This window comes from Montipora capricornis, chromosome 9 (assembly GCF_036669925.1).
Source record: "Montipora capricornis isolate CH-2021 chromosome 9, ASM3666992v2, whole genome shotgun sequence".
In the NCBI taxonomy this organism is placed as follows: domain Eukaryota; kingdom Metazoa; phylum Cnidaria; class Anthozoa; order Scleractinia; family Acroporidae; genus Montipora; species Montipora capricornis.
In genome coordinates, this window is record NC_090891.1 from 14360625 (window position 1) to 14388124 (window position 27500).

General features: G+C 39.7%; 2 protein-coding genes across 2 annotated transcripts in view; one reads left to right on the forward strand and one right to left on the reverse strand.

Moving 5' to 3' along the window:
• Positions 1 to 9356, reverse strand: part of LOC138015683 (tRNA (cytidine(32)/guanosine(34)-2'-O)-methyltransferase-like) — a 15995-nt gene extending 6639 nt beyond the window's left edge. The window contains exon 1 of the mRNA XM_068862796.1: positions 9008 to 9356. Within this exon, the coding sequence (XP_068718897.1) occupies positions 9008 to 9304 (297 nt within the window). The 5' untranslated portion in view covers positions 9305 to 9356. The remainder of the gene's footprint in view (positions 1 to 9007) is intronic.
• A 53-nt stretch (positions 9357 to 9409) lies between these two features.
• LOC138015682 (phosphopentomutase-like) overlaps positions 9410 to 27500 on the forward strand; it is a 136689-nt gene continuing 118598 nt past the window's right edge. The window contains exon 1 of the mRNA XM_068862795.1: positions 9410 to 9539. Coding sequence (XP_068718896.1) covers positions 9444 to 9539 — 96 coding nt within the window. The 5' untranslated portion in view covers positions 9410 to 9443. The remainder of the gene's footprint in view (positions 9540 to 27500) is intronic.

Sequence of the window (27500 nt, forward strand, 5' to 3'; positions counted from 1 at the left end):
CCGACCTCGGAAGGATGGAAAGCTGAGTGAACTTTAGAGGGAAAGAAGGTCGCCAAATATTCTACTCTCGGCAGGGTTGGAAAGCAGAGATCTAACCAGTGCGCCAACCCCTACGCTACTATAAAGCCTCGACAGAAGCTGAGGAAGGAGAAGACGAGTAAATTTCAATGAAGTACACTGTAAAGCTGAGAGAAATGGAGCGAGAGACAAAACAACAGTTAGCTTTCAGGTAATGTTTTCCTTCTTAATGCATGCCTCGCTGCCTCACACATTTTGTAAAACTCACTGAAAAAACAAAGAAGGCCTGAAAACGTTGTCTATTTTGTCAGACATATTAAGCTTAGGACCGAACTCTTGACGGCATACAATTTTTTAATTGGATTGCAGTACATTTTAGCTTATCTGCAACGAGTGCATTTGTAGCCAATGTTTGGGACAGTTTTGGTTCTTTTTGGTCGGATAAGACTTAGAAAAGTTCTTTGATAAGCTCCAACCTGCGAGTTATAAAAATCGTTTGTCTTGTTTGTCACGTGGCTTTGCGGCCAGCTACAATTACATTGTACTTATTTTGGAATTTAATTCATCATTACTATGTCGCGACTGTCCACACTAAGTTAATACCTTTCGATTTATAGACGTTTTGAGTGAACTGGATGTCCAGTCGTGAGTTGCTTTGTTTGACTGTGAAATTGCAATCGATTGAGCAAATTACTATACTTTAGCTTGACTTTTTGGGAATTTTTGCTGTTGCTCTAAACTGGAGAGAAAGGGTGTAAAGATTATCAGTTAAATGGAAAATGTTGTGAAAGAGAATACTGTGCATGTAATTTCAGTTTTAGTTGTTGATTAAAATTGTTGGTTATTGTTGCAAGGCTTGTTCGTTTACTGCTGCTGTCTGCTGCTGTCCACTCACTGTAAACTGTATGCACAAATTACAATGTTGTACTTTATGCAGAAGCATAAATATACAATGTATAGATTTAGCCAAGCCTAAAAGCGGAGCTCCCGGTTTATTTATTCTTACTGCCTGTAGGGTTAGTGAAAAATTCATTGCCTAAGTACAGTGAATTCCACGGTACATTTTACGCTAAAACCGATATCGCATGAATTACAAAGCGTTGAGTACGATATCAGTTTTTCAAGTCAAATTTACTTAAGAATTCACCAGTTTGGCAATGAATTTTTCTTGCACGACATAAGTTTTAAAAGAAAAAAAAGCACACCCTCAGTGAGCGAACGCAAAAGGAAAAAAGCAAATCAGAGTCAACTGTCAATAACCAGCGAATAGGAATCACACTAAAATTAGAAGCCATAAAAAAAAACTAGTTTTACTGATGTACTTTATTCCACTTTATCTCTGAAAACGAGATCATTCACATTTTGATGTATTTCATTGAAACATGCCAGGTTGGCTTGGAACAAGAATCCGCAAAGAATGGCAATGCAACCAAGAAAGGAAGAAATTCAAACAAGATCCGCTCCAACACTAAATTACCTTTAGGTGCTTTAAACAAACTTCTAAAAACACACGCTAGTGAAATTTCCCCCTCACTTTACGAGAACTCGTTGCGATTACGTGTTTATAACATAAGGGCAAAATTTTCTTGTCACTGTCGAGGCACATCGAAAACCAGTTGGGCAAATGGATTAAAAAGCACTTGTTCGCTCGCATTTTAGAGCAAAACAAACAAATAAATCAACTTTTTGTTTAAAAGAGTACAGATAATTGTTATTTAATTCCAGTTGATAATAAAAATTCGATTTTCATTCCTGAACAAGGGAAGAACCGATTAAACCACCTTTTAAAAATAGGCATCCACTTTAAATAATGGATCCATAAAAATAACAAACTGTTTAGTGCCCAAGGAAAGAATTTGTGGAGTGACTTCTTCCATTAAGTACATTGTATGAGCTATTGTTCTGTTTTGTCATTGTCGTTCTCTTTTGCTCTCCTTTTGTTTCTGTTCTAGACATAGGTCCTTCAGACTGCACAGAGCTCCGCTATTACACTCTCTAGTACATCATCTGTTGCCGTTGTTGTAGTTAAAATCTTTCCTTGGTTAAAAAAGTTTGTTTTTTTACTTTCCATTGTTTCAGATTATGATCTTATGTGTATAAAACAAAGGAAAGTAAAAAAAACAAACTAGTTTGAACATTTTTAACCAAGCACAAATTTTAACTACAACAACAGTTGACATCAAAAGGTGCATACAGTGCAATGGATAAACTACTATGGTCAGAACACTTGAAGACAACTCCAAATAGTTGTTAGGATTCAAAAGAATGGCTTAAATAGAAATGAATTTTCAATAATTTTCTGGAAGTCTGCCATGAGAGGATCTCAACAAGCCTGAACTGAAGGTATTTGGCATGAGCCATTATGATTACATGTACTTAAATGAAGCAAGGAAATGAGAAATGTGCCCATCACATCCTTCCACAAGAAGCCAAGAGCCCTATGAAACACTTGATGAATACCTGCAAGCTCCGAAAACAGAGATAGTTAACAGTGAAGAGCTACATGTACATTTGATGCATGCGAAACAAAAACCAAAACATAGCGAGAAACCAAATCCATCTCAAAATTAGAAGACATCATCTAATACTCCTGCTAGAAATTGGAAAATGTATGACTCTAAAGAATTGCTGTTGAAGATAGAAGAGGTCATGTTAGTCAAAGGGTGTGGCCAACAGTTGATGTTCAGTATTATATTTTTAGTAGAAGGAAAGTAAACCGAGCAGCTCACATGTCGATTGGACAGGTGCTACTTGTGATGTGATAATAGCTACAACGATTTGAGAAACCTGTTACAGGATGGGAATCTACCCATGTCCAGTTATACATTGTAGATGTTTGATGGCACCTTCATACAGCCTATTGGCGAGACTACCCTCACATTTGACAGAAGACGGCCTCAAGAACTCAGTTTTCACGTGGTGAAGAGCTCCAACAAATCTTTGTCAGCAGAGGAAAATTGTGGAGGTCCTAGAACCAACCGAATGGATAAGCAGCTTGGAAGTGGCCACAACCCCCAACAAGTTCAGACTATGTCTTGATCCTAAAGATCTTAACAAGGTAGTTATATGCCCAAAGTATCAAATGCCCACTCTAGAGGAGTTACAGCCCAAAGTGTTCAGTACTCTAGATGCCAAAGATGGGTTTTACCAAGTTGGATTACATGAAGACAACAATCTGAAAATGACCTTCTGGACTCCTTTTGTACAAGTACCTGAGGTTGCCTTTTGAAATTAACTTGGCACCAGAAGATTAAAGGGAAAAACTTAATGGCCTACCTGGGGTAGCAGTCATTAGAGATGACTAGTGATAGGGTATGGAGAGAATGATGCTGAAGCAAACCAAATTCATGATGAGATTATCTTGTCCGTCTTTCAAAACAAGCATGCAAGGTCAATCTCTGCTTAAACAACAGCAAAATGAATCTCAGAAAGTCGAAAGTCAAGTTTATGGGACACTTGATCACCAAGGATGTGTTAAAGCCAGATCCCGAAAAGCTGTTCAGGAGATGCCAAGGCTGACATCTAAGAGAGAACTGTCAAGCCTCTTGGGATTTGTGAATTACTTATCAAAGGTTCTGCCAAGATTATTTGAAGTTGCTCAGTCACTGAATCAGCCTTCTAGGAAGTGCTAGCGCTAGTAGTCCAGGATCCTGTGCTCAAGTATTATGACCTGCACGAGGAAGTAACGGTCCACAATGAGCGAGTATAGATCCATCAAAATAAGAAAAAAGAAGAAAGGTGAGCGAAATCAGCAGTATATTTTATTTCTGGTGACCCATTATGAATCACAAGCTGATGTGAGCAGCTTTAGAATTGGGTGTGTGGCTCACGCAAGCACTCTCGGATGAAAATCCTTTTGAGCCTCCTTAAGCTGCCCTCAAGATCACGGGTGGCCCAAGCTCTGTGTTGTGTTTTTAATTTAGAGAGCTTGTATCGCAAGTTTTAATTTGATACAAATCAGAAGGCTTAATAAAAGAAATGCTACTGATGTTACACCCACTTGTCTGTTGTCTCCTTGTGATTGTTCTTTGGTAATTTGATGCCATTCTGTCCTCTCTTTCGCGAGATAGCCTCAACTGAAGACTTACCTCTAAAAGAGAGAGAAGGTAGGAAACGCTCACCAGTCGATTGGCCAAGCGAACCCAAAAATTGAGCCAAAAATGTGGCCAAGCGACATGTTCAAAGATTCCACCAAACATCTATTGAAGAAAATATTCTCACTATTCATTCTGTGAAGGAAAATTTGCCACAAAATTTCAATTTTGACTTCTGTCAATATTCTTGTCACAACCAGACGTGCACCCAACCAGTCAGCTGGTGACAGGTCACCACTCCCTTACCACAAATCTTTTCCTCCACCCCTCCTCGGACTTGGAAAAATTCTTTGAAAGAAACCTCACGCTCCTAAAGTCCAGCGAGGGGTGAATCGAAAGATTTGTACTATAAAGGGAGCTTCAGCTACATAAGAATAGTGCTTATTTCTTTTATTAAGTCTTCTGATTTGTATTGACCAAAAGTTGCCATAAAAGCTCTCTAAATTCAAAACACAACACCGACTTTGGGCCACCTATGTCAAGTTTTGCAGACATTCATATGAAATGATGAACATTTTTTTTAACACTGTGATTTGGTTTGATAGTTTTTTGATACTGAGAGAGAACTTATTACTTTTGCTGATTTAGATGGTTTAATCTCAAATCCAAGACATGCAGGTCAGTTTTATGACCTTCATCTTTCCAAAGAAATGGAGATGTTACGTAATGATTGTGTTCCGTGTACTCGTACATGAGGAACTGGTTGCTTCACGTTGCCAACCAGTATGCACTAAAACAGGGTTTGCTAGAAAACGAGGATCGAGGGTCGAGGATCGAGGATCGAGGATTGAGGATCAGGGATTGAGGATCCATCACAAGCTAAACTAAAGCTTTTTTAAATAAGACAAGAACACTAACAAGTCTGAAATCGGTCAGTGTAAAATGCAGACTGACGCCTAGGCCTGTGCCACAGCCTATTTCATACTGTAGTCTGTTCTTTAGACCCAGTCTGCATTTTATAATAATAATAATAATAATAATAATACAGATTAAGATTGTGAATATCATTTTTTAGCATTTTAGTAGATTATATATTGTAAATTTAAGATTGTTTAAGAATTTGTTAATAAAGTTTTTTAATTAAAAAATAATAATAAAAAAAATAATAAAAAAAGAAATAATAATAATTTAAATTTATTCATCTCTAGTGCGCATCTTAACATGACTATGATCAGATACGCATTCTTAAGTTATATACTGACCGGTCTGGAAACCAATTGTGTGCACAGAAATTAAGACAATAATATGATCCATAGTTTCACTGTAACTCATTTTACATTGTGCTATACAGTACAAAGATCAGCCTTCCATCCAGCTCAGTTGTTTAATGGGTCTTTCTTTCTTTCTTTTGTTCTTCATTGATCAAAAGTAAAACAAAAAGATTACTTTCAGGCTTTAAGTGTCCCAAACACGAAGTCTTGGTTGGAAAACTAAGAAATGAGTTGGAACACATCTTTTCCCCTCATTCTGAAAGATTTAGCTAGACTTGGAGCACAGATAATCACACAAAAATGTATGACTGACTTCCTGGAAGTTTACACGATGCAGACTGTAGGCTCTTAGGGCGGACAATAAGAGAAGTTATTTGGACGTGGGGGGTGGGGGAGGGGGTGTAGGGGAACTACTCGGGCTACTGGACAAAACATCTGAATAGTTCCTTTTAGACATCGCAAAAATCTTTTTCTGAGTTTTGTATTCAGGCTGGAGACTGAAAGTTATGGTCGTTGATTGCGTGACTAGTGGAGAACACTACTTATTGAGATGCAAGCATTCTTCACACTCAAGTGCACTCTTCAATCACAGCAGAATCCTAAGAAATCAATGAAGTGTTTTTCCTACGTGAAAGCGGTGAATTCACGCCAGGTGACTGAACCCAAACCCAAAAAACCTGTTTCCTGCACTTGTGGGCTTGTTTCCTGGACTGACTGAAAAAAAAAAAACTGAAAAGACGGAGAATGTTTATAACCTCTCTCTTTTAAAGAACCGAAACAAAAATACGATGAACGTGGGGAAATAACCACAAATATCAAGAAGTATAATTTTGTGCTCTTGTTTTATTGTGGTGCAAGAGATCGAAATTTCATAAGTCACCAAACGCTGAATCTGTAGGGGTTGGCTGTTACTGAACCAGAGCTAACGCACATTAATAAGCCATGTAGTCACGAGGTGTGTGCAAGAAGTGCTGACTGATACAAACCAAATCTCACGATGCCTTCCTGGCGTTTTGCTAAATAAAATAAGTCCCCCCTCCTCAAAAACAAAAAAAACATTTAACAAGAAACTCGCAAAGTTCAATATTACAACTTTCTGTTACTTTTCTTTTAGTTTCTTCTTTAACCCATTGAAAAATTTGCGTGTGTGATGTAGAAGGTTACTTGGCCAAATTTTGAGATTATAGCAGTGGTAAGCGAGCATTAAAAATAAACCATATGCACAGTAAATGTACACAAGATACTGAGTTCTAGAATTAAGTTCACCTTGAAGAAGAAACAGTGAACTTCCAGATGATGTAAAAATATTGCTAAAAAGTGACTGAAAACACATCCTAAGGCTGAACTGAAAATGTAAAGGTAGATGTTTTGAAGCACCGCGCGTTAAGCAATCAAGAAAGTTTTTGATTGCTAACTAAACAAAGCATTTGAAAAATATACATTATAACTCAAAATATGCCTTGTGCAATTTACAGTTAAGTCTAATCACTCAATGGATAAAAATTGTTCGAAATTTATTCCTATTGCTTTGTTTTCTTGCAGGTATAAGTGCAAAAATTATGCAAATTATTCTGCTTGTCGAAATACACAAAACCGCAAGATAAATTTAGTTAATTGATCACTTCATCTATAATGTTTCATGAGAAAAATAGTGTAGAAAAGTGCTCTTGGCACTTTGAAAACTTTCACTGAAAGATAAGTTACACAACACAAGAAAACAACAGAGAAAATCGCTGGATGTATTCTCGCATTTGCGGATTATAAACGCACGATTGATTTGATTTATTTGTTGAAGATACTAATCTTTCCAGGTATGTTGAAGGCGAAAATTCCTTCAATTGCCAATAATGTTTATTTTAGGACAAAAAACCTTCTTAGTTGCAAAAACTCCATCGGTTGACCAATATAAAGCTAAATTTGGGAGCTAATCAATGCCCATTATTATGTTAATTGCTACAAAGGCCTTTAATTCTGCGTGGCTTACTCCATGAAAACAGGCAATGCGCTCGGGGATTTTCAAGAATTTTTGACAGGGATATCTACTCATTTTGTTTGCCATTAATTCCCATAGATCATCTCCTACATGTATGAAACTAAGGAAAATATTTAATTCATTATGATTATCTAAAAAAAATAAAGGCCAGCTGCCACGAAATCTGGAAGTTGAATATCATCGAGCTGGTCATTCCAGCGAGCTTCTTGTTTATCATCAGTGTCATTGTTCACTTGGTTGTCACCGTCACCGTCACCGTCACTTTTAAAGCCATCTACCGGTAAATCAAAATTGTTGTCCCTTGTATCCCCTCCTCTTACAAGAAAACCATAAAAGTCACCTTTATCCTCTGAACCCGAGAAAAAAAGCAGGGACATCCCCATCTTTTGATGCATTATCTGACACATCGGCCGTTGTCTTCGTACAATTTGATCGTGCGTTGGAAAGGGCAAAAAGCCATCCCTCGTGGGGTCTCTTATCAACTGTCAAAATACGCTCACAAGACGACAAAATTAATGATTGGTCAATTATTCTACTAAATCTCCATAACAACAAAAAATAGAGATTTACTAAGGGAGACTGGGTAGAGGCCTAAGATCAAGACGCCATTTTTAGGGCCAGTTACGGCTGGTTTAGGAGTTGACGGGTTAAAATTGTACTATTTTTAATATTAATATTAGTAATATTATTATCATTATCATTATCATTATTATTGTTAGTATTAGTCCACGATCCCTGATCCTCGATCCTTGATCCCCGATCCTTGATCCTCCTTTTCCAGCGAACCCTAAACAGTGGCACGCTCTCACTGGCTACTCAAACTCAGAACATCCTTTGGTATCAACCCATTCTCCACCTTGAATTAACGTTAATTCTTAATTTGCTTTGAATTTACTATTATCGTTAATTTAGAAGATGGAAAGCTTGATATGGAATCATGGATTATGGGAAATGGTCATACATTTTTTAAAAGACAACCCAAGTGTATGGACATAGGACTCGAATCTGTGAATGTTCATTATTAACCAGTCACCTAACCACTTGACCACCACACCGCTAGCTGCTCAGGAACAATATTTAAAACACTATTTGATAATGCTGTGTTATCAAATGGCAACAAACAATATTACACACTGCAAAGGTCGCTTTCAAAACTTCACGACAAAGCTAAACATTTTAAAATCCAAGGTTAGGCTTAAATTATTAATCTAGCTTAGGCCTAATAATTCTTCAGCAGCGACATTCTATGGCAGACTTAAATAAATGTTTTTCTGAGAATGCGGTGTCTTAATTGATCTTCAGTGGTGAAGAGGAAGAAGCGGTTCCTATACATGTAGAGTAGACGCTCCGGGTTCGAATCCAGTCCACGGATAATCATAATTTTTTTTTATTTCTTTATTTCCCCTGCTACCACTGGTCCTGGGACACAGTGTCCTAAATTAAGGGTAATAGTAAATTCATAGCAAATGAAGAATTAACGACAATCGTTAATTAACAGAAGAGATCATGTTGTTTGGTATATCACCTCCGAGCAACCCCCGAATTTATATATGGCAATCGTTGCAGGAATAAACGATCGAGTGAAAATCATCGTTTTGTGCTACCTTACATGTATCTTATGATACGGCATACCAATCGTCGGTAGCCTCGCAGCTCCGACGGTAGCGTCGAAAACCTGTGCCCATTCTTACTTTTGTAATGTCCCCTTGTATTTGAACAACACCAGGAAGTGGTGCCATGGCCTGCAAGTCAACTGCTACGATCTTCACTCTCTCCTTGCCATGAGGCCGCTCTTCAATCATTTTTCTGCTCAACACCTGACTCCAGCTTCCAGGAGCAGCACATAAGTCCACGACGCGATTCACACCACTCAAAAGATCGAAATCATCGTTAAGCTGCAACAATTTATAAGCACTTCTCGCCCTCCATCCTTCTTCTTTGGCCAGTCTGTAATAAATGTCCCTTTTGTCTTTCGAAGAGCGCCCCATATTTTTTGATTCTTGTGAAAGAGGAAAGAGAAGTAAAGAGACGGGTATTTGGTACAATAAATGCACTCATACACCAGGTATCTACTAAAATACTTCGATGCTGCTGACAACTTACACGCGGGTTCGTTAATCCTTAAAGATGGCGGCAGAAATTACAGATCGTGCGGAGGCACAGGTAAATTCAGGAGACAGCGGACTGGATGAAAAGATATCAGAATGGTTGTCCTTGGACCAGGTGAATATGATTTATTACTGAAGTATGTCCTGTCACTTACTTACATGTCATCGACATGTCTAAAGCGTTCGATAGTTTAAATCATAATATTCTCCGAAGTAAGTTACGTAGATTAGGCCTTGCCTCACACTGTCTCTCATGGTTTTCTAGTTATCTTTCTGATAGGATTCAAAGGGTGCGATATGGAGACGCCCTTTCTCAAATGTTAACTTTAACACATGGCGTTCCTCAGGGTTCTATTCCAGGCCCTGTACTTTTCACTACCTATATTGATGGGTTGATTAACTTAGTTACTCACAGTCAAGTCTCGTGTTATGTAGACGATAGCCAGTTGTTTTTAAAATTTCAAGTTTCGAATGTACACAATGCTATAGCTACAGTAAATGCTGACCTTCAGGAAATTTGCAAATGGTGCGCGAGAAATTCATTGCTTTTAAATCCGGACAAAACCAAATTAATGGTTGTTGGCCTACCGCAACTTACTAAGCAGTTACCACCAATATCTGTTTCTATTTTCGATAAAACTATATCACCGGTTCCCTTTGCTAGGGACCTTGGAGTATATTTAGATCAGCGTCTTTTATACGATACTCATATTACTAAAACAGTTTCTAGTTGCTTTAATCAGTTAGTACATATAAACAGAATCGAGCATGTTTTGGACAGACCAACACTTTTATTAGTCATTAAAAGTTTTGTGTTCACTAAGCTCTTTTATTGCTCGTCGGTGTGGGCAAACACTTCTAAGGCTAATATACATAAACTCCAACTGGTCCAAAACTTTGCTGCGAGAATTATTCTGGGACTTAAAAAATTCGATCATATTAGCGAAGGTCTTAAGTCGCTAGGAATTCTCAAGGTAAAAGATAGACTAGATATCAATGATGCAGTGATGGTATTTAAATGCCTAAACAATCTCGCGCCCAAATATTTATGTGACCAACTACAAATGAGATCCTCTGTATGTACCAGGGTAACGCGATCTGCAAACAACCTAAATATTCCTCGTTGTCGCCTAGCAACCGGACAGCGTCGCTTTGCATATAGAGGTGTCAAAATCTGGAATGGATGAAGTAACGACTTGAGGAACTTAACTAGTTTAAATGCATTCAAAAGGAATTTAGTTAGACAATATTTAAATAAATTATGTTAATATACTTTGGGAGGGGGAGGGGGAGGGGTCCCGTGTAGCTAGTCGCTTGTCTCTCGTCGTTTGTCTGAATTTTAAAATCTCCCCTGTCAGACTTTAATCAATACTGGTGTCACTTTCTGAAATTGGAATAAAATTATTTGTCCTTGTCGGAATTTCAGTTCATCGGATTTTGTTTTCAATATACTACATTTAACATACAGGGCAAGTGTGCTTTACTTGGTGTGATCACGTCACTTTAGAAAAGTCACATAACGGTGCGTGATGTGGAAATTCCTTCAGCTCCAAACTTGATGGACGTTCCACAGTTAACTGGTTTCGTGTAATGAGCAGGTAGCAGGCAACTACGTGTAGCCATTCGTGTGGCATGCAATTTGAGACAATAAATCACAACAAACAAATAAATGACATGTATTTTTTTCTTACCTTGATTTATTCGTCCTTACTATGACTGCTACTGTATGTCATGCACAACAATGAAATATTTCTACTCTCCGCAAATCTGAAAATGAAGACTACGACTGCGTTTACACCAGAGCAAAAGTTTCTGGATTCGTGACAAATCCGAAATGCTTATGAATCCGGTATGAAAAGTTTCCAGATTCGTCACAAATCTAGAACATTATGGATCCGGAATCCAAAGTGGAAACTTTGTATACAAATACTTTGAATCCAAAACATTTCATTCATGTAAACGGGTTATCCCACAAATCCAGATTGTCTAAGCCTGTCTGCGATCCTTCAGGATTGCGTTTGCACAAGATGGCTGCCGAGTTACCAGGATATACGGAGTCTTTATACTTTTTCCTGAGATGTTTGATTTTGCTGGCGATTCTCTCACGATTAATGAGACTGGTGCTGTGTGGGAATTCTTCATACTGACATACAGCACTGTGCAAAAAGAATGCAAACAAATTTCAAGCGAAATTTCGTTGAGACATAGCGTTACTAATTTTAAGTGCTTATCAAAAATTTGCAGTGAGCATTTGCCTTTTACATTTAAATTAACGTTCGAAAAAGGCCTGTTGAAGTCTTCATAAGTGATCACCCCGGGAATTTGTGAGAGCCGATTTTTGTAAGCGACCAAAATTATAAACAATAGAGGGTGGTCGCTTATGAGAGCTTTCAATTAGAGTTGAAGTGACATTTTTAACAGGGTTTTACTTTGGTGGTCATACCTTGACCTGGTCGCTTACTGAGAGCTTCAACTGTAGTCGTTGAATAATTGGCAAGGACTGTAACAATTATTATCGAGGTGTTAAGCCGAAGATGAAGAAGACGAAGCGGATAATGGCGGTTCAACAAGAGCACATGTTTTTATTCTTCAAAATGAGGCTAACCGACGTCACGGTTTACAATGATAGCCAATGTTAAGCAATATTGTTACATCCTCCCCCCTTTTTTTTTTTTTTTAGCGAAAATGAACTAAAGCAACGCTGCGAGTGTCTCTCAGTCCTTACAAAAGAGTAATAGAAAAAAAAAACAACAAACAAAAAAACAAAAAATGATTAAGTCTTAACATAGTCCTGGAATCCAACTGGTTCTTTGATGACACGGCCCGAGCGAGTACACACAGGTGACGACTGCTTGGTGGTCCTTGCTTCCAGGTGGCTTTTCTGGCCATTCGCAGCTCTTGTGTTTGGCAATTGAGTATCCTGACCCCGTTGAGGTCCAGGCAGTGGATCTGGTACAGGCAGTGCATCCGCTGCGGGAATGGAAGGGCTCTTCACTACTGTAGGTGCTGCCTATTGCGTCTAAAGCTGGAACCGTGTGACTGGACTTCATAGGATCTCTCATCTAGTCGCTTTGTCACGTGACCCTCATCCCAACTGTGTTTACCAAGGACAAATGGTTTCATTCTAACTGTGTCGCCAGCTTTTAAGGCCGGAAGGTCATGGGATGACCGATTGTAGTAATGCTGCTGCCTCTTTTGGTTGAGCTGGAGTTGTTCCCTTTCATAGAGGCTGGGTCGGCTTCTGGGTTCCAGGAGCGATCTTATGGACGGTAACAAGCTTCTTGTCCTTCTCCCCAAAAGACGCTGTGCCGGGCTACTGGCAACACCTTGAGTTGGTGTGTTCCGGATATTGAGTAGAGCTAGGTACTGGTCTTCTCCTGACTTTGATGTCTTGCGTAACATTCTTTTTGCCGTCTTCACAGCCGATTCAACTTTTCCATTTGCCTGGCTGTGGTGCGGTGATATGGTAGTGTGCTCAATGCCCCATGTCTTGGTAAAAGATTTGAATTCACGTGATGTAAATTGGGGGCCATTATCTGTAACCAGTTGTCTAGGAATACCATATCGTGCCAGGTGTGACTTCAATCTTTTGATCACAGTTGATGATTTGGTGTCGGTGAGTGGATCCAATTCCCAGAAGTTGGACTTGTAGCAGACGGTGACGAGGTACTCTTTGTCATTACAGGTGAAAAGGTCTGCCCCAATTTTCTCCCAAGCTCCGTCCGGGATTTCATGAGACATGAGCGTCTCTTTACAAGGTGTTAGTTCATACTTGCGGCATGTCTCACAGGTGCGAATCCAAGCTTTTAATTCCTTGTTCATGCCGGGCCAATAAACATGTTCCCTTGCACGGCGCAGGCAGGCCTCAATTCCTTGGTGTCCACTATGGACATCTTTTTTGACAGCTGTGCGCATTCCCTTTGGTATAACAAGCCACTCGCCACGAAATATAAGGCCATCAGTGACTGCGAGCTCATCCCTAACACTGAAGTATGGGGTGACAAGGGGTGGTAGCGATTTCTCATCTGCTGGCCAACCTTCCTGTATTACACGTTTCAGCTGTTGAAGAGAGGTGTCATCATTGGTGTATTGGCGGATCTCGCGGATCTTCTCTTCAGGCATGATCAGGTAGGAGAGGGCATTTATGGTCTCGAATTCTTCTTGTCCACAATCAGAGGCTTTTGGCAGGTGAGCCCTGCTGAGCGTGTCGGCCAGGTACATCTCTTTACCATTTAGGTATCGCACTTCAATGTCATATGCCAGGGCGCGCATTAGCATTCCCTGTAAGCGTTTAGGGGCTCTGTCCAAGGGCTTCTTTAAGATGCTTGCAAGTGGTTTATGATCTGAGTACACAGTCACAGGGCGGCCAAACGTGTACTGGTGCCACTTTTCTAGGGAAAATACAATTGCGAGCATCTCCTTCTCTATGGTAGCATATCTCTTTTCTGCCTCACTCAAAGCGCGGCTGGCGTATGCTAGCGGCTGACCGTCTTGAAGTAGGGCGGCTCCCAGTCCCTGTCCACTAGCGTCACACTGGATCGATAGGTTTTTACTTGGATCGAAGTAGGCTAGCACAGGTGCATTTGTCAGCAAACGCTTCATCTCTGTAAAGGCTTTCTCGTGTACAGCATCCCACATCCACTCGGAGGTAGGGAGAGCTAGGTCATAGATTGGACGCATCACATCGGCAAGGTTTGGAACAAATTTAGACAGGTAATTTACTGTTCCTCGTAGTCTTTCTACAGATGCTTTGTCTTGAGGAGGAACCATGTTTTGGACTGCTTCCACTTTAGTGGGGTCTGGCTTGAGGCCATCACTGGTTAAGACATGACCCATGAACGGAATCTCGCTGAGACCAAAGCGGCACTTCTCTTTGCTCAAGGTGATACCCTCATCAACACAGCAGGTGAGGAAGGTACGGACACATGTATCGTGTTCCTCATCTGTTCGACCCCAGATAATCACATCGTCAGCGATACAGCTCACCCCTTCAAGGCCCTCAAGAGCATGATGCAGACGTTTTTGGAAGATTTCGCTGCTGACTTTCAAACCAAATGGGAGACGCAGCCACCGATAACGCCCAAAAGGGGTGGCAAATGTGGTTAACAAACTTGATGCATGATCGAGCTCACAGTGGAGGTACCCAGACTTGAGATCACAAACAGAGAATACTTTCGCCTTGGTAAGTTCTGGAAGTACATTTTCCAGAGTGGGAAGCTGGTAGTGTTCGCGCTTCAGTGCGTCATTTAGAGGTCGGGGATCAATGCAGATACGAATTCCAGCTTTCTTTTCAGCGACAGACATCTGACTCACCCAGTCAGTGGGTTCGTCGACAGGCACAATGATACTCCTGTCCACAAGACGCTGGAGTTCATCTTTGACAACTTGTTTTCTAGATTCAGGCAGGGTGCGTGCGCAACGGATTACAGGAGTGGAACCTTCAATCAATGTCAAGTGAACCTTCTTTCCAGGTAGGGTACCAGGGGTGTCCTTAAAAGCCTCAGGAAACTGTTTGAAGTGTTGATTTTCGTGGTTGACAGCATTAACTGCTTTAAACAGGTCATAATGAACACTTATGAGATTCATCTTCTGTGCGGCGGTACCACTGAGGAGAGGTGTGAGGTGGTCTTTAACAATGACGAAGTCCACCTTGTACGTTTTCTTGGTAGCGGGGTTCTTGACTTTCACTTTACACTTGCCAAGAGCGGGCATAGAGGTTTTGTTCCACATCTGAAGATGGACCCTCTCAGGGCGGATAGCATGCTGATCCCTCAGGAAGTGTTTTGGAAGAATACAAACTGTAGCCCCACTGTCGATTTGCATTTTGACAGGTCTTTCGTTTACCTCCATTTCACAGAAAATAAGCTGGTTTCCAGGACTTACTGAATTCACAAATTCACTTTCGAGAGCTGTTACAGTGCTGATTGTCCCAGTGCTGCTTACGGATGAGTCGGAGGAGTAACCGTCGCCCAGAGAGTTGACACCTTGGTGTTTACATTTCGTTGAAGCTTTAAAGTGATTTCTTTCACCGCAGGATGCACAGGTCTTTCCCCAAGCAGGGCACATTTCTTTTTTCATTACATGAAGTTGGAGACAGAATAGACATTTCTTCTTTCCAGAATGCTTATCATCACTCTGGGGAGGCTTCTTGTGCTGGAGTTTGTTTGGGGCTGACTTCTTTGTCTTCTTCGAAATATCCTTGACCTTGTTGATTTCTTCATTCTTCAGAGCCTTCATGTGAAGAGAAGCAGCTTCCATTCCCCGACAGATTTCAATAGCTTTATTAAGAGTCAGATCGTGAGTAGAGAGGAGTTCTTCATGTGTTTTGTCATCCGAGATTCCTAAGAGTAGGCGGTCCATTATTAACAAGTCTCGCATGCAGTCACAGAAACCACAGGTTTTGGCTATGTTTCGCAGAACTGAAAGATACTCATCGATTGACTCGCCAGAGGGTTGATCTCTACAGTTAAACTGAAAACGTTCAAAGAATTCCTGTGTTTGGCCAAGAAAGTGCTGATAGTATTTGGCTAGAATGTCCGCCATTTTATTTCTGTCCTCACCTTCGGAGAATTTCATGCCGTTGTAAAGTCGCAAAGCTTCTATTCCAATCGTGTGCAGTAAAATAGCGCACTTGTAGTCTTCTGGCTGGCTGTTTAAGCCCGTGATAATACAGTAATTATCCCATTGTTGTTTCCAGATTTTCCAGTTATCAACCCGATCGCCTTCGATCTCTAGAGGTTGCGGAGGAGAAACTTGTGGCCTTCGAAAAGCCGGAGCTGGAGCGAGCGTTCCAGAAGCTTGACCGCTAGAATCAGTCATTATGTTCTTTGTTTTACCGCTGCCATCATGTAACAATTATTATCGAGGTGTTAAGCCGAAGATGAAGAAGACGAAGCGGATAATGAAAGTTCAAAACGTTCAAAGTTCTTCAAAACGAGGCTAACCGACGTCACGGTTTACAATGATAGCCAATGTTAAGCAATATTGTTACAAGGACCTCATGGATATATACACCAACCATAACTCTAAAAAAATGACCATTCTAAATCAGTTTCTAGACCTAAATATTGCTATAGCAATAAGATAAACAAAAGTTTAAACCTAATCACTGAAATAGGCACTTAGACTTAATCTGTAAAATGAGAGTTTAACCTAGGGGACTTGTGGTGGGTATATCCATGAGATCTTTCCCGAATAATTTTTTTTCCTGCAATTTTTTCATTTGTCACGTCGCCAGTTCAAGGGTGGCTACAGTTGCAATTTTCATCCTGCACTGGCGATGCGACAAATTTTGAAAAGTTGCATCACCGATGCAAGCAAAAAGCGCTCGTGTGGCCGCGGTTTAAAACTTTGACACTCTCATTATTTATTACCCACCTACAATATCTCAGTTTGTTGACTTAATTTGTTGAATGGTAAGCGATTTTATTTTTTCTCTGCGTGATACTTGCGTGACTTGAAAACCAGGGCATGTAATCAAATCCGAAATGGCGTCTGTCAACAACGTTAATGCGAATGCATTTCTTGACTTTACTGGTGCCTTAGACATCATAATTATTATGACAGTTCCAGAACCAGATTTCAACCTAGAGGTCAACTCCACTGACCTGGACTTGGCAGGAGTGATCATTTATCTAAGTGGAGATAATTAAAGGATTTGATGTGAGAAGAAAAGGGAACTTGTAAGCATCGAAGTTAACTTTGAAGTGTGACTTCTTCTAATCAATCAAAGCGATAAGGGCATTACACTGTTATATCTTTTTATTGACAGAGTATCAATTATCTAAAGGAAAGGAAATCGCTTGAAATGCTTGTCTGCAGTTTCATTCAGGTCGTGTTTACACTTAAGGTTGAGAGAAGAGTACAGTTGTTGATTCCATTCATTCATTAAAATGCAAAACGCTAACCGACACTTTTACGAAATTTTTGTTTCAAGATTACGATATTTTAATTAGGTTCTTGAATTTTCGTTTCAGTACGTATGAACTCCAACCGAAATTTTGTTGTCAGATTAGCAAATTTTTGTCCTGTGTTCGAACTTACGTGTGGCTCAGTCAGTGAAATTTCTTTGAAATATCGGCCGAAAAATAACACTTCTTCCCCTGAAATTTCGAGAGAACAATAACCAAATTTCATCGAAATTCGTTTGCATTTTGTACAAATTAATTCACTTCGTACATGTAAGTCCTCATATTTTCGCTTCATGAACCCTCTCTCATGACCTTCAAAGTCTTGTTGTGATTAAAAAGATTGAACCACTCCAAGTAACATTTCCACTTCACTATCCGTCAAATTTAACGTGCCTGTATTTTCTGATTTTGGCTTTGGATCCCATTTTGAGTGATGAAATGGCGGATTCATCGAGTCAGTATGTGTAAACAGTTGTTCATCCCAGAATGGTTTTAATGTAAACGTGCACAAATCTGAATCCCCTAAATTTGATGAATCCGAAAACATTTACAAATCCAGAAACTTTCCCCCTAGAGTCTGTGTATTGTTGTTAGTTTCGAAGTTATTGTGCACGGTGAAATACTGCAAATACGCCACTTACTTGCCTATTTTGCAAATTGCATCCAGAGCACAAGTAAATCAGAACTTGTGTACTTACAAAAGCGCTGGTCATTGTTCACAAATTTCATTGTCGAAACCTCATTTTGATTGTAACTATAGTCTCACAAGTTGCTGATTGTGAAATAAATAAAAGTCAATTTGACATCAGAAAAAGCCAAGTTTTCTTACTGGTGATTGAAGAATTATTCTTTAATCACCAGTAAGAAAACTTGGCTTTTTCTGATCAATGTCAAATTGACTTTAATTTTGTCTCATTTATGCATAGAAAAGGATATTTTCACTGCTTATTAGTTAATTCTAATGCTTTCCAGTCATTTTTGTGGACAAAAAAAATTGTGTGAAACCAACTGACCTTACAAATTGACATGTAATGGTAGGCGGGGAGAGGATAGGGAGTTGAGGGTTGAATCAAGGTAATAATCACAATCATGTCAGTAATGCCACGAGGCTCAATTTGTCATCAGATGTTTTTTACCTTCTTTGAAGACCTTTGAAGCACAAGGAAAATTGACCAAAATTACTCCTGACATATTTTCGGTCTTCAATTTAGTCCCGGCGGTATCAATCAATGAAGATCAATAATCAATATAATCAATAATAATCACTAATAATCAATAACAATCAATTGATTGGTATTGGAAAATCCTGGTCAAATCCTGAGCTAAAGTTTTTTCTAGAAGGTTCTAGAGTGTAGCGAGGCCAACTCTGATATGTAGCTTTGGGGGCGTTCTGCGCTCAAAGCCGCTTTGCGTTACAACTGGTGAGTTGCGCCGCCACGTAGGTTGGGAGTTGTTCCGGAATGGCTCTGCTTTCTTCCCCCGCTTTTTAATTCCAAATTAATTACATAATATGTTATCTTAAATTCGGAGTATAGGTTATAGAGGAAGACTGGAGAAGAGAGAATGTAGGTATTTCCGGTAGATTATAACCAGAAAATATCTCGATTTGATCGCTTGCACGGCCGCAAGGTATCAACGTTTTTCCGCAAATGGTCATGGTCATGGTCATGGTCATGGAAAAATTTTCAACCGATCGCGGAGCGGTTTTACTAAAGTTTTTCAGCCAAAAAATTACACTAAAGGCTTCGGAAGGGATAAAGAAAAGGATTGTGGTTCATTGGTTGCAATTTCAAGCGTTAAAATTCCTGAAAAAGTAAGATTATTTTCGTAGCGATACAATTACATGTTTTCGCCACATGTTCCTTCGATCTTACAGAATTGTGTTTTCCCTCAAAATATTCGCTTCTTTTCGCTTTCCCTAGAACATAATTACCTTGATTTCATGTCCAGTGAATTGTTTTATCCTTTGGGATGAATTTTCCGTCGAAAAATCGGTTATTTGGGTGGTTTTTAGCAAACAGAGGTCAGTTATTCTTAAGGTGATATGTCTCGTTGCCGTTAGCAATGGGCTGCAAATTTGACAATTTTATCGGATTTACATATTACGCATTATCGCTAATCGGACTAAAAAAAAGAAATTCTGAAAATATTCGTGCCTGGTCAGTTTTCCGTCAAATTTTTGTCCAAGAAAGCTAATAAAACGAGGAAGATTTTTCTTGGTCACTCAAAAATTCATAATGACATTTAACGATAACTCCAAAAGTTCAAACAAAAATACTATATTTTTAATTATTTTTTATATCAATGTTGTTCCAGTTTGAAATTTTATTCATACAACTTTACTTACTATTAGAGTTAAAAACACAATCGTCACTTAAAATAGATTTTGAAAGATAATTATATTGTATATATAGTTAAGTTCAAATTTCATACTTTTCTCTTTTTTTCCACTTTTTATAAGCCAAATATATTGTATGTACGTGTGGTTCCATTGCTTTTTTTTCCATTTTGTTACCACATCACAATAGTTATATTGACAAAAAGCTGTAATCGATCAAAAAAGATCAATTATAAAAATATATTGTTGGTTCCAGTTATAATTCATCCACTTATCGTTTTTTCGTTCTATTCAACAGACCAATTTTTCAATGCTTTTCAAACCAATTCTATTTAAAATTGCCCTCTTAAGCTATAATTTTGTTTCTAATAACTAGTCTATTAATTGCAAAATATCAGGTTTAAATATAATAATAAATTGTTCTTCAATGCTGTCTATAAAATAAATTGTTCTACAATGCCACCTATAACATTCCAATGTTAAAACTCACCCAAGTCCCTACATTCTGCTTCTTCTTAAGGACAAACAAATCCTAAGTTAAACCACATAGCAAAAAAAAAAAGATCCCAAGCACTTCCCAAAACTACATTTTGTACACTTGTAGTATTTTGAGATCCAAAATTACTAAAACCAAAGTACTGAGCCGCAATTCTGTAACAACATAACAAAGAAATTACAAAACTGTAAACAACAAGCCCAACTCAAAAGAAAACAAAAACAAAAGAAAATTGTACTGTAGGGCGGGGCAGCTCTAGTGAGAACTATAACTAGTGGTAAAGAAGGATCTTGTGGCTGAGGATCAGTTCACTGATGACTTTAATGTTACCGTACATGTATGTTGCTCATTGACAACACAGCCAGGAAAGTGCCCATAGCCAAGACCAAGTGGAAGCGCAGTGTCTCCCTGATGCTGTTTATGATCCAATTCTTGGTAATTTGCCAGGAGTTAGAGCTGCTGACGACCCAGATCCAAGCTGGCAAGATCATGTGCAAGAAGCTTGTGCTGTAACCACGAGAAACCCAAGCTAAGAAGGCTGGAGAATGTATTCCGTTGAAGGTACCAAATACCAAAGAAAGTTCCGTTTTAGATAGAGAAGAGCTTAGGCAAATGCAACGTGATGACGAGAGTTTACAGAAATATTGGGAGGGAGATGATGTAGTTGTGAGAGGCCAGGCTGAGAATTCATTTGAAGTGAAAAGAGGAGTTCTGTATCACGTCTACAAGCACCCTTATGTGAACGGTGGTAAACCTCTGAGGCAAGTCATCGTCCCTGTGCAGTTGAGAAATTGAATAATGGAACTAGCTCACGGATTGATCATGAGAGGTCACATGGGAATAAAGAAAACGACTGATAAGATTCAAAGTGCATTCTATTGGCCAGGTATTCAAGGGGATGTGGCTTATTATTGTAAGTCCAGTGATGTATGTCAGAAGACAGTTAACAAGGGATCCCTACCGAAGGTTTCCCTGGAGAAGATGCCATTAATCAACAAGCCATTCAAGAGAGTAGCAATCGACCTGGTTGAAACTATTGGTCCCCCGAGTGAAGATGGTCATAGATATATATTGACATTGGTTGACTTTGCAACCTGTTATCCTCAAGCTGTCCCGCTCAAGAACAGTGATACTGAGACTGTAGCAGAAGCATTGGTGGATATCTTCAGTCGATTAGGAGTGCCTGAAGAGATCTTGAGTGACCTTGGTACGCAGTTTGTGTCTGAGTGTATGAAGGAGGTGACACGTTTATTGAGCATTAAACAGCCCACTACGACTCCCCATCATCCTATGTGTGATGGTCTAACAGAAAAGTTTAATGGAACTATGAAGAGCATGCTAAAGAGATTGTGCAGCGAGCAGCCGAGACAGTGGCACTGCTACATCAACCTGTTGTTATTTGCATATCGTGAAGTTCCTCAAGAGTCTACAGGTTTTTCACTGTTTGAGTAGCTCTATGGAAGAGCTGTCAGAGGGCCAATGTTTATTCTTAAAGAGCTCTGGAGGAAAGAGCTGGAGGAACCTGAAGTAATGAACAGCTATCAGTATGTGTTTGAGCTAAGCGAGAAGCTGGAAGATACCCTCAAACTTGCACACACCGAGCTTCAGAAAGCCCAGCACAAAGGCAAGCATTACTAACACAACCGCAAGACTAAAGTCAGGAAGTGCGCACCAGGAGATAAAGTGTTAGTGCTTTTACTGACTGACCATAACAAGCTCCTAGAATGCCATGGAAAGGTCCATTTGAGGTTAGTGCTGTAGTGGGTCTCAATGACTATAAAGTGAGTGTCAAAGGAAAGGAGAGACTTTACCATGCCAACCTACTGAAAAAGTACTTTGAGCGTGAAGATTCCATACTCGTAGGAGCAGTTGCTGTTGAAATGGAAACTAATATTGGTAATAACGAACATGTTACAGTGCGGCACGCCTTTCCGTAGCCACCTAACAAAGCTTTTTACAAATTGTCCACCAATCGGTGTGCAAATTTAATTGACAGTCATGTCTCCTTGCAAAGTTCGTACGGATGTAATTTAAACACTGTTGCATGGGTTGTTGAGTTGACGTATTTACACGTAATTGTCAAATGTGAAAGTTTGTTGGGTGGCCACAGTAAGGCGCGTTGCACTGTAAAGGTGAAGTAGCAGAAGTTGATCCCGTATATGATGCTGATTTTCTGGAGATTGGTGGTTATGTTGCTAAAGAGTCAGTCAAAGATGTGGCCACTGGAGATAACCTTTCTCATGAGCAAAGAGCAGAGTTTATGGACTTCGCAAATCAGTTTCAAAGCTTGTTTACAGAAGCTCCAGGTACTACGAGTTTGGCTCAGCATCATATTAATCTTACATCTGTACATCCAATCAACCAGTTATATCAAGACCTTATCCAGTACCGTATAGCTTAAGAGAATCCCTGAAGAAGGATATTACAGACGTGATGAAAATGGGGGTCATAAGAGAATCAAGTTCACCCTATGCCTCGCCTGTCGTGGTTGTTAAGAAAAAGGACAACACAAATCGGATATGTGTGGACTACGGGAAGTTAAACAAGTTAACCGTGTTTGACCCTGAACCAATGCCGACTGCCGAGCATTTGTTCCAGAAGGTGAGTGGTGAGAAGTATTTCACAAGAATTGATTTGAGCAAGGGCTATTGGCAAATTTCTATACCTGAGGAGGACATACCGAAGACTGCTTTTGTGACGCCTGAGTGAGTAGTGTTCATTGAAGTGTTACTGAGATCACATTTATATTTGGCAGAGGCTGTGTGGCCTGTTGTGGAAATTTGTGGAGTATTTTCTACATTCTTTTGGAATAAATAACCTTGTTGCTGTTCTGACAATCCTGCGTTTTGTTTGGACTGCAAACTATCTGCCACTGACACACACAACAAACTCGTAACACCAGTGATAATGGCACAGTGAGAATTAGTGTTCTATTCAAAGATCAGGTGGTTGCCAATGCGGTCCGGAAACAATTTTGCGATCTAGTCATAAGATTGGTTTACAGTACAACTAGTTTTCATGAGCAAAAAATTGGGGCAAGATCTTAAATCCAAAGAAATTAAGTCATTAGCTGTGAATCAGACCTATCAACAGGAGTGATCTATAAAATCAATTGAAAAGACTGTGACAAAGTCTATATTGGTTAAACATCAAGAACCTAAGATCCAGGACTAGAGAGCACAAGAGAGCGATTTTCACAGGAGAAAGAAATTCTTTATTACCCAACATTGCATACAAAACAATCATGAGTTTGACCTTGATGACATCAAGATCATTGACCACTGTTCTCAATGGTCAAAAAGATTATTTTTAGAAGCGTGGCACTCAATTGGCGAATCGAATTCCATTAATGAACACATTCACATTCCTGACATTTACAAGTCCTTGGCAATCTCAATTGACGTTTTGCGGCTCTTTTAAAGCACTCATTTACATTCATAGCCATTAATTAATGCTTTTTTAGTCAGTGACAACAAAAATTTATCATGCTTGACTACATCTACAGTGTATGCTTCACTTCGCTCACTCGTGAGAGATACTTTCAGCACTTAAAGATAAAATTTGTATCCCCGCGCGGCCATGTAATATCCTCTATGTCTAATTTGTTATAACGTGTTCAGTGAGACTCGTGTATTCAAAGAGACTCCTTTCCACATGTGGACACTGCGTTGTCAAAGTGTTTCAAGGACGGTTCCCTGTCAAAGATGCTCAAAGGGCTCTCAAGTTTTACAGTGTATGCCAAGAAGCCGCTGATGTCCTCGTAAGGTTTCTGTCTTCCCAGGCTCTCTTGCCTTTTTTCAGGCCTTGGTGAATGAGGGACAAGAAAAAGTTGGTTATTCACAGGATACCTGATACTAGCAATCAAGAAGCCTTGACTTTAGCTAGATGGGAACAGATTAATGCTATTGTTTATGTACACGTTATATAAATCTGATTTATCAGATGATCTAATTAAGCATTTTGATAGCATCACTAGCGGTGGATACGATTTACGTAATTTAAGCAATAACTTTGCTGTTCCTCGTTTCAAATTAGATGTAGGCAGAACCTTGTTGAGATAATTTGTAGGGGACCTTAATTCTAGATACCTTAAAGCAAGCCCAGAATTTAAATATTTTTAAAGGTGGCCTTAAGAAAAATAAATCAGTAATGAATAACATTGATTTTGCATTATTTCTAACAAGAATCCACAATATGACAATATTTTTGAATTATAGAAGTCTCATTTTGTATGTATTTAATTAAGACTTCATTGTATGCATTTCTTTATTAACTTAACCCACTCACTCCTAAACCGGCCTAAACCGGCTGTACTTAGTATTTTACTCTGTCTAACGCCAGAGTATTTTACTCTGTCTAACGCCAGATGATTTTACTCGTCAATGGGGAATCCCCAGGAGTCAATGGGTTAACTGATTTAGTCTTATTCCTATGTAGTTTAGCAACTATAGGTTATTTGAGTAACAGAACAAGCTTAAGTAAAGTACGATCGTCCTGGTGAGTGCAGTCCTGAGAAGGACTGTTTGAGATGACATTGACTGTCATTTCGACAACCTGAGCGGAAGTCATCTTCACAATCAAGTGATTTGTGTAATGTCAGTAGATACTATAAAAACACTGGTCGCAAGCAACGTCAGACAAATACGACAACTCTGGTTCAACCACCACTGCAAAGAACTTGATCTTGTTCTGGCTGGTCTTCATCTGAAGTCTCTCTCCGTTGAACAAACAAGAGTCTATCCAGATTGTCAATGCCACATACACACGACTGATCCAAGTACGGATTAATGACTGTCACAGAAGACTCAACCAGTACAACAACAGACTACAGCAACGACTTGACAAACTCAAACAACTTGTACCGACTAAATGACTCGGCGTTATACGCAACATTGATGACTAACAAGCTGAGAAAACAACTGAACAATATCGCATTAAGACAGAACCGAAACTTAGTAACTTCAACGAACCAAAGACAAGAATCCCCACAAGACAAACAAAAACTGGGTCAGGAATATCCCTTTCCGTCCCTTAGACAAGACTGAGACACAAGGTCTCTGATATGGACTAGAACATTCTGTGACGCGGAAATGTATACCGACTGAGATGATTGTATCCACTGTTGAGGGCGTTCTGTCTTTTTAAAGAGAAAATTTATCTGAGCTGACCAAGGACAATATCAGAAGTGGAATAGCTTCTACAGTAACTATACAATCGGCCTCTCTTACAGACAACAACGCTATGTTGACGATACTTTCACAGCTCTACACAAAGACAAAATCAACGATTTTCAAAGCTGTTCTGCAAGATAACGACTATCCCATGTCATTTCTTCAAAACTGCAAGAGGGTGTTAACCAAACAACCCGCCGATAACAACTTCCATGGCTTTGTAGTGCTGCTGTATGTACAGAGCGTTTCCGAGAAAATAGGTCGCATTTTGAAACAACAAAAAGTCAAAGTAGCTTACAAACCACATCTAACCATCAACAGCCTTTTTCCGTGCCCTAAAGAGCTAGACGATTCTGACCGCTAGAAATCAGGCATAGTGTACAAAATCAATTGCACGCAGTGGAATTTTGTGTACTATGGCCAAACAGAAAGATCATTAAAGACCCGAATTGTGGAGCACAAAAAGCAATGGTAGGTTTTGACCAAACTCCAAAGTTGCAAGCTATGTCCACCATTTCAGCCACATCATGAACTTTGAAAATGTCAAGTTTGTTGCTTTTGACTTGCTAATTACTATGAGTGACTTTTCCTCGAAGCCTGGCACTCTACTTTGGACCCGAAGGCTTGGAATGATCATATTGTACTTCCAGAAGCCTACAAAGCCATCGCGCAAGCAAGCTTGCACTACATGTACGTTACTTTAAATAGGGTATGATAACGAACTTCACTTTCATATCACTGGTGAAGGCTTAAGAATTAGCCGAAACGTCTTTTGAAAAATATCAAGAATCAGAGGCAAACCTTTTTCCATAGAACTTATGACATCTCCTGACTACACTTGTTCCATTTTTAAACGAATGTGTAAATAGACGATGAGCTGTTTCGCTGTTTGGAATGCTTCATCCAGAGCTTCGTTGGGCCCACATAAAGGGGGTGTCTGATTGTGAAAGCTGAGTGACAGGTCAGATGGAGTGGCTTATGTTGGGGTAATGGGGTGAGAGGTAGTTGGCCTATGGACATGATGAATGCTATCTTGTCAGGGTCAGATTGGATGCCTCTGTCATTGATGTTGTTGCCCATGAACTTAAGGACAACAAAGTGCTGGTCATGGTCCCTCTGCGTAGTTTGTTACTTCACCAAAAACAAGGATGTCATTAGCAATGCACAGCGCACCATGAAGGCCCTCTAGGGCTGATATCAGTCGCTTTTGAAATTCCTTGGGGCATTTGAGATGCTAGATGGGAGGCAGAGCCAGTGGTATCCGCCATAAGATGTGTGCATGGTAGTCATTAGAGATGGTTCTTTATCAAGAGGTATGTGAAGGAAACCTCCTACATCCACTAATGAGAAACATTTAGCATGGCAGAGTTTATGAAGTTGTTTGGGCAGTGTAGGCATCTGATACACTGGTCTGAGGATTGCTTTTGACTACGGTCAATAACGATGTTTCTCGGAACGTCACCCATTGAACATTATTAATGTGCCAACCAGAACCTAATTGGTGGTTGAAACAATGACTTCTTTTGTTCTGTGGTTGGCAAATTTGAATATCAAAAGGAATGTGACGTCAATGTTTGTAAACAAGAAATATTGCACACAGATTGTGGTCTTCTTTGATGTCTCTTGATGACTTCATTGAAGCACCAAGAGGTGGGGTCTCCTACTGGTGTTAAAATGTAACTGCAACGTATTTGTCTATGGCTTCCTCTCCCTTTATCCTCTTGACCACAGGGACTCTGTAGATGGTCATCTGCACTGGCGTTACATTGTGTCTGACAGTGAAGTGAACACGGGGTCCGAGACATCCTAGCCCTTTGAAATTTTCTGCATACTCCTTGAGGATGGTTTCCTAGGTAAGTTCACCAGGGGGAGGTAGGCTTCTCTTGGCCGGTATCATAATGGGCTGAGGAGGACAAGGAGCTGTTTTCTCCTGGTAAAATTTGTCGTTGATTGGCTTGTCTGGGCCACTGGTGTTTAGGTCACACAGGACAGTGTGTCTGTGGTGGTTGTGGTGGATGATGATGATGATGATGATGCTTGTTTATTTCGATGTCTTGCAGTGCATAGCACTGAATTATACATTGTAGTTGCATAAAATACAAAATACATAATATATTGATCGCACATGAATTTGGTTCCAATGGTCAATGTAGCCCTTTGC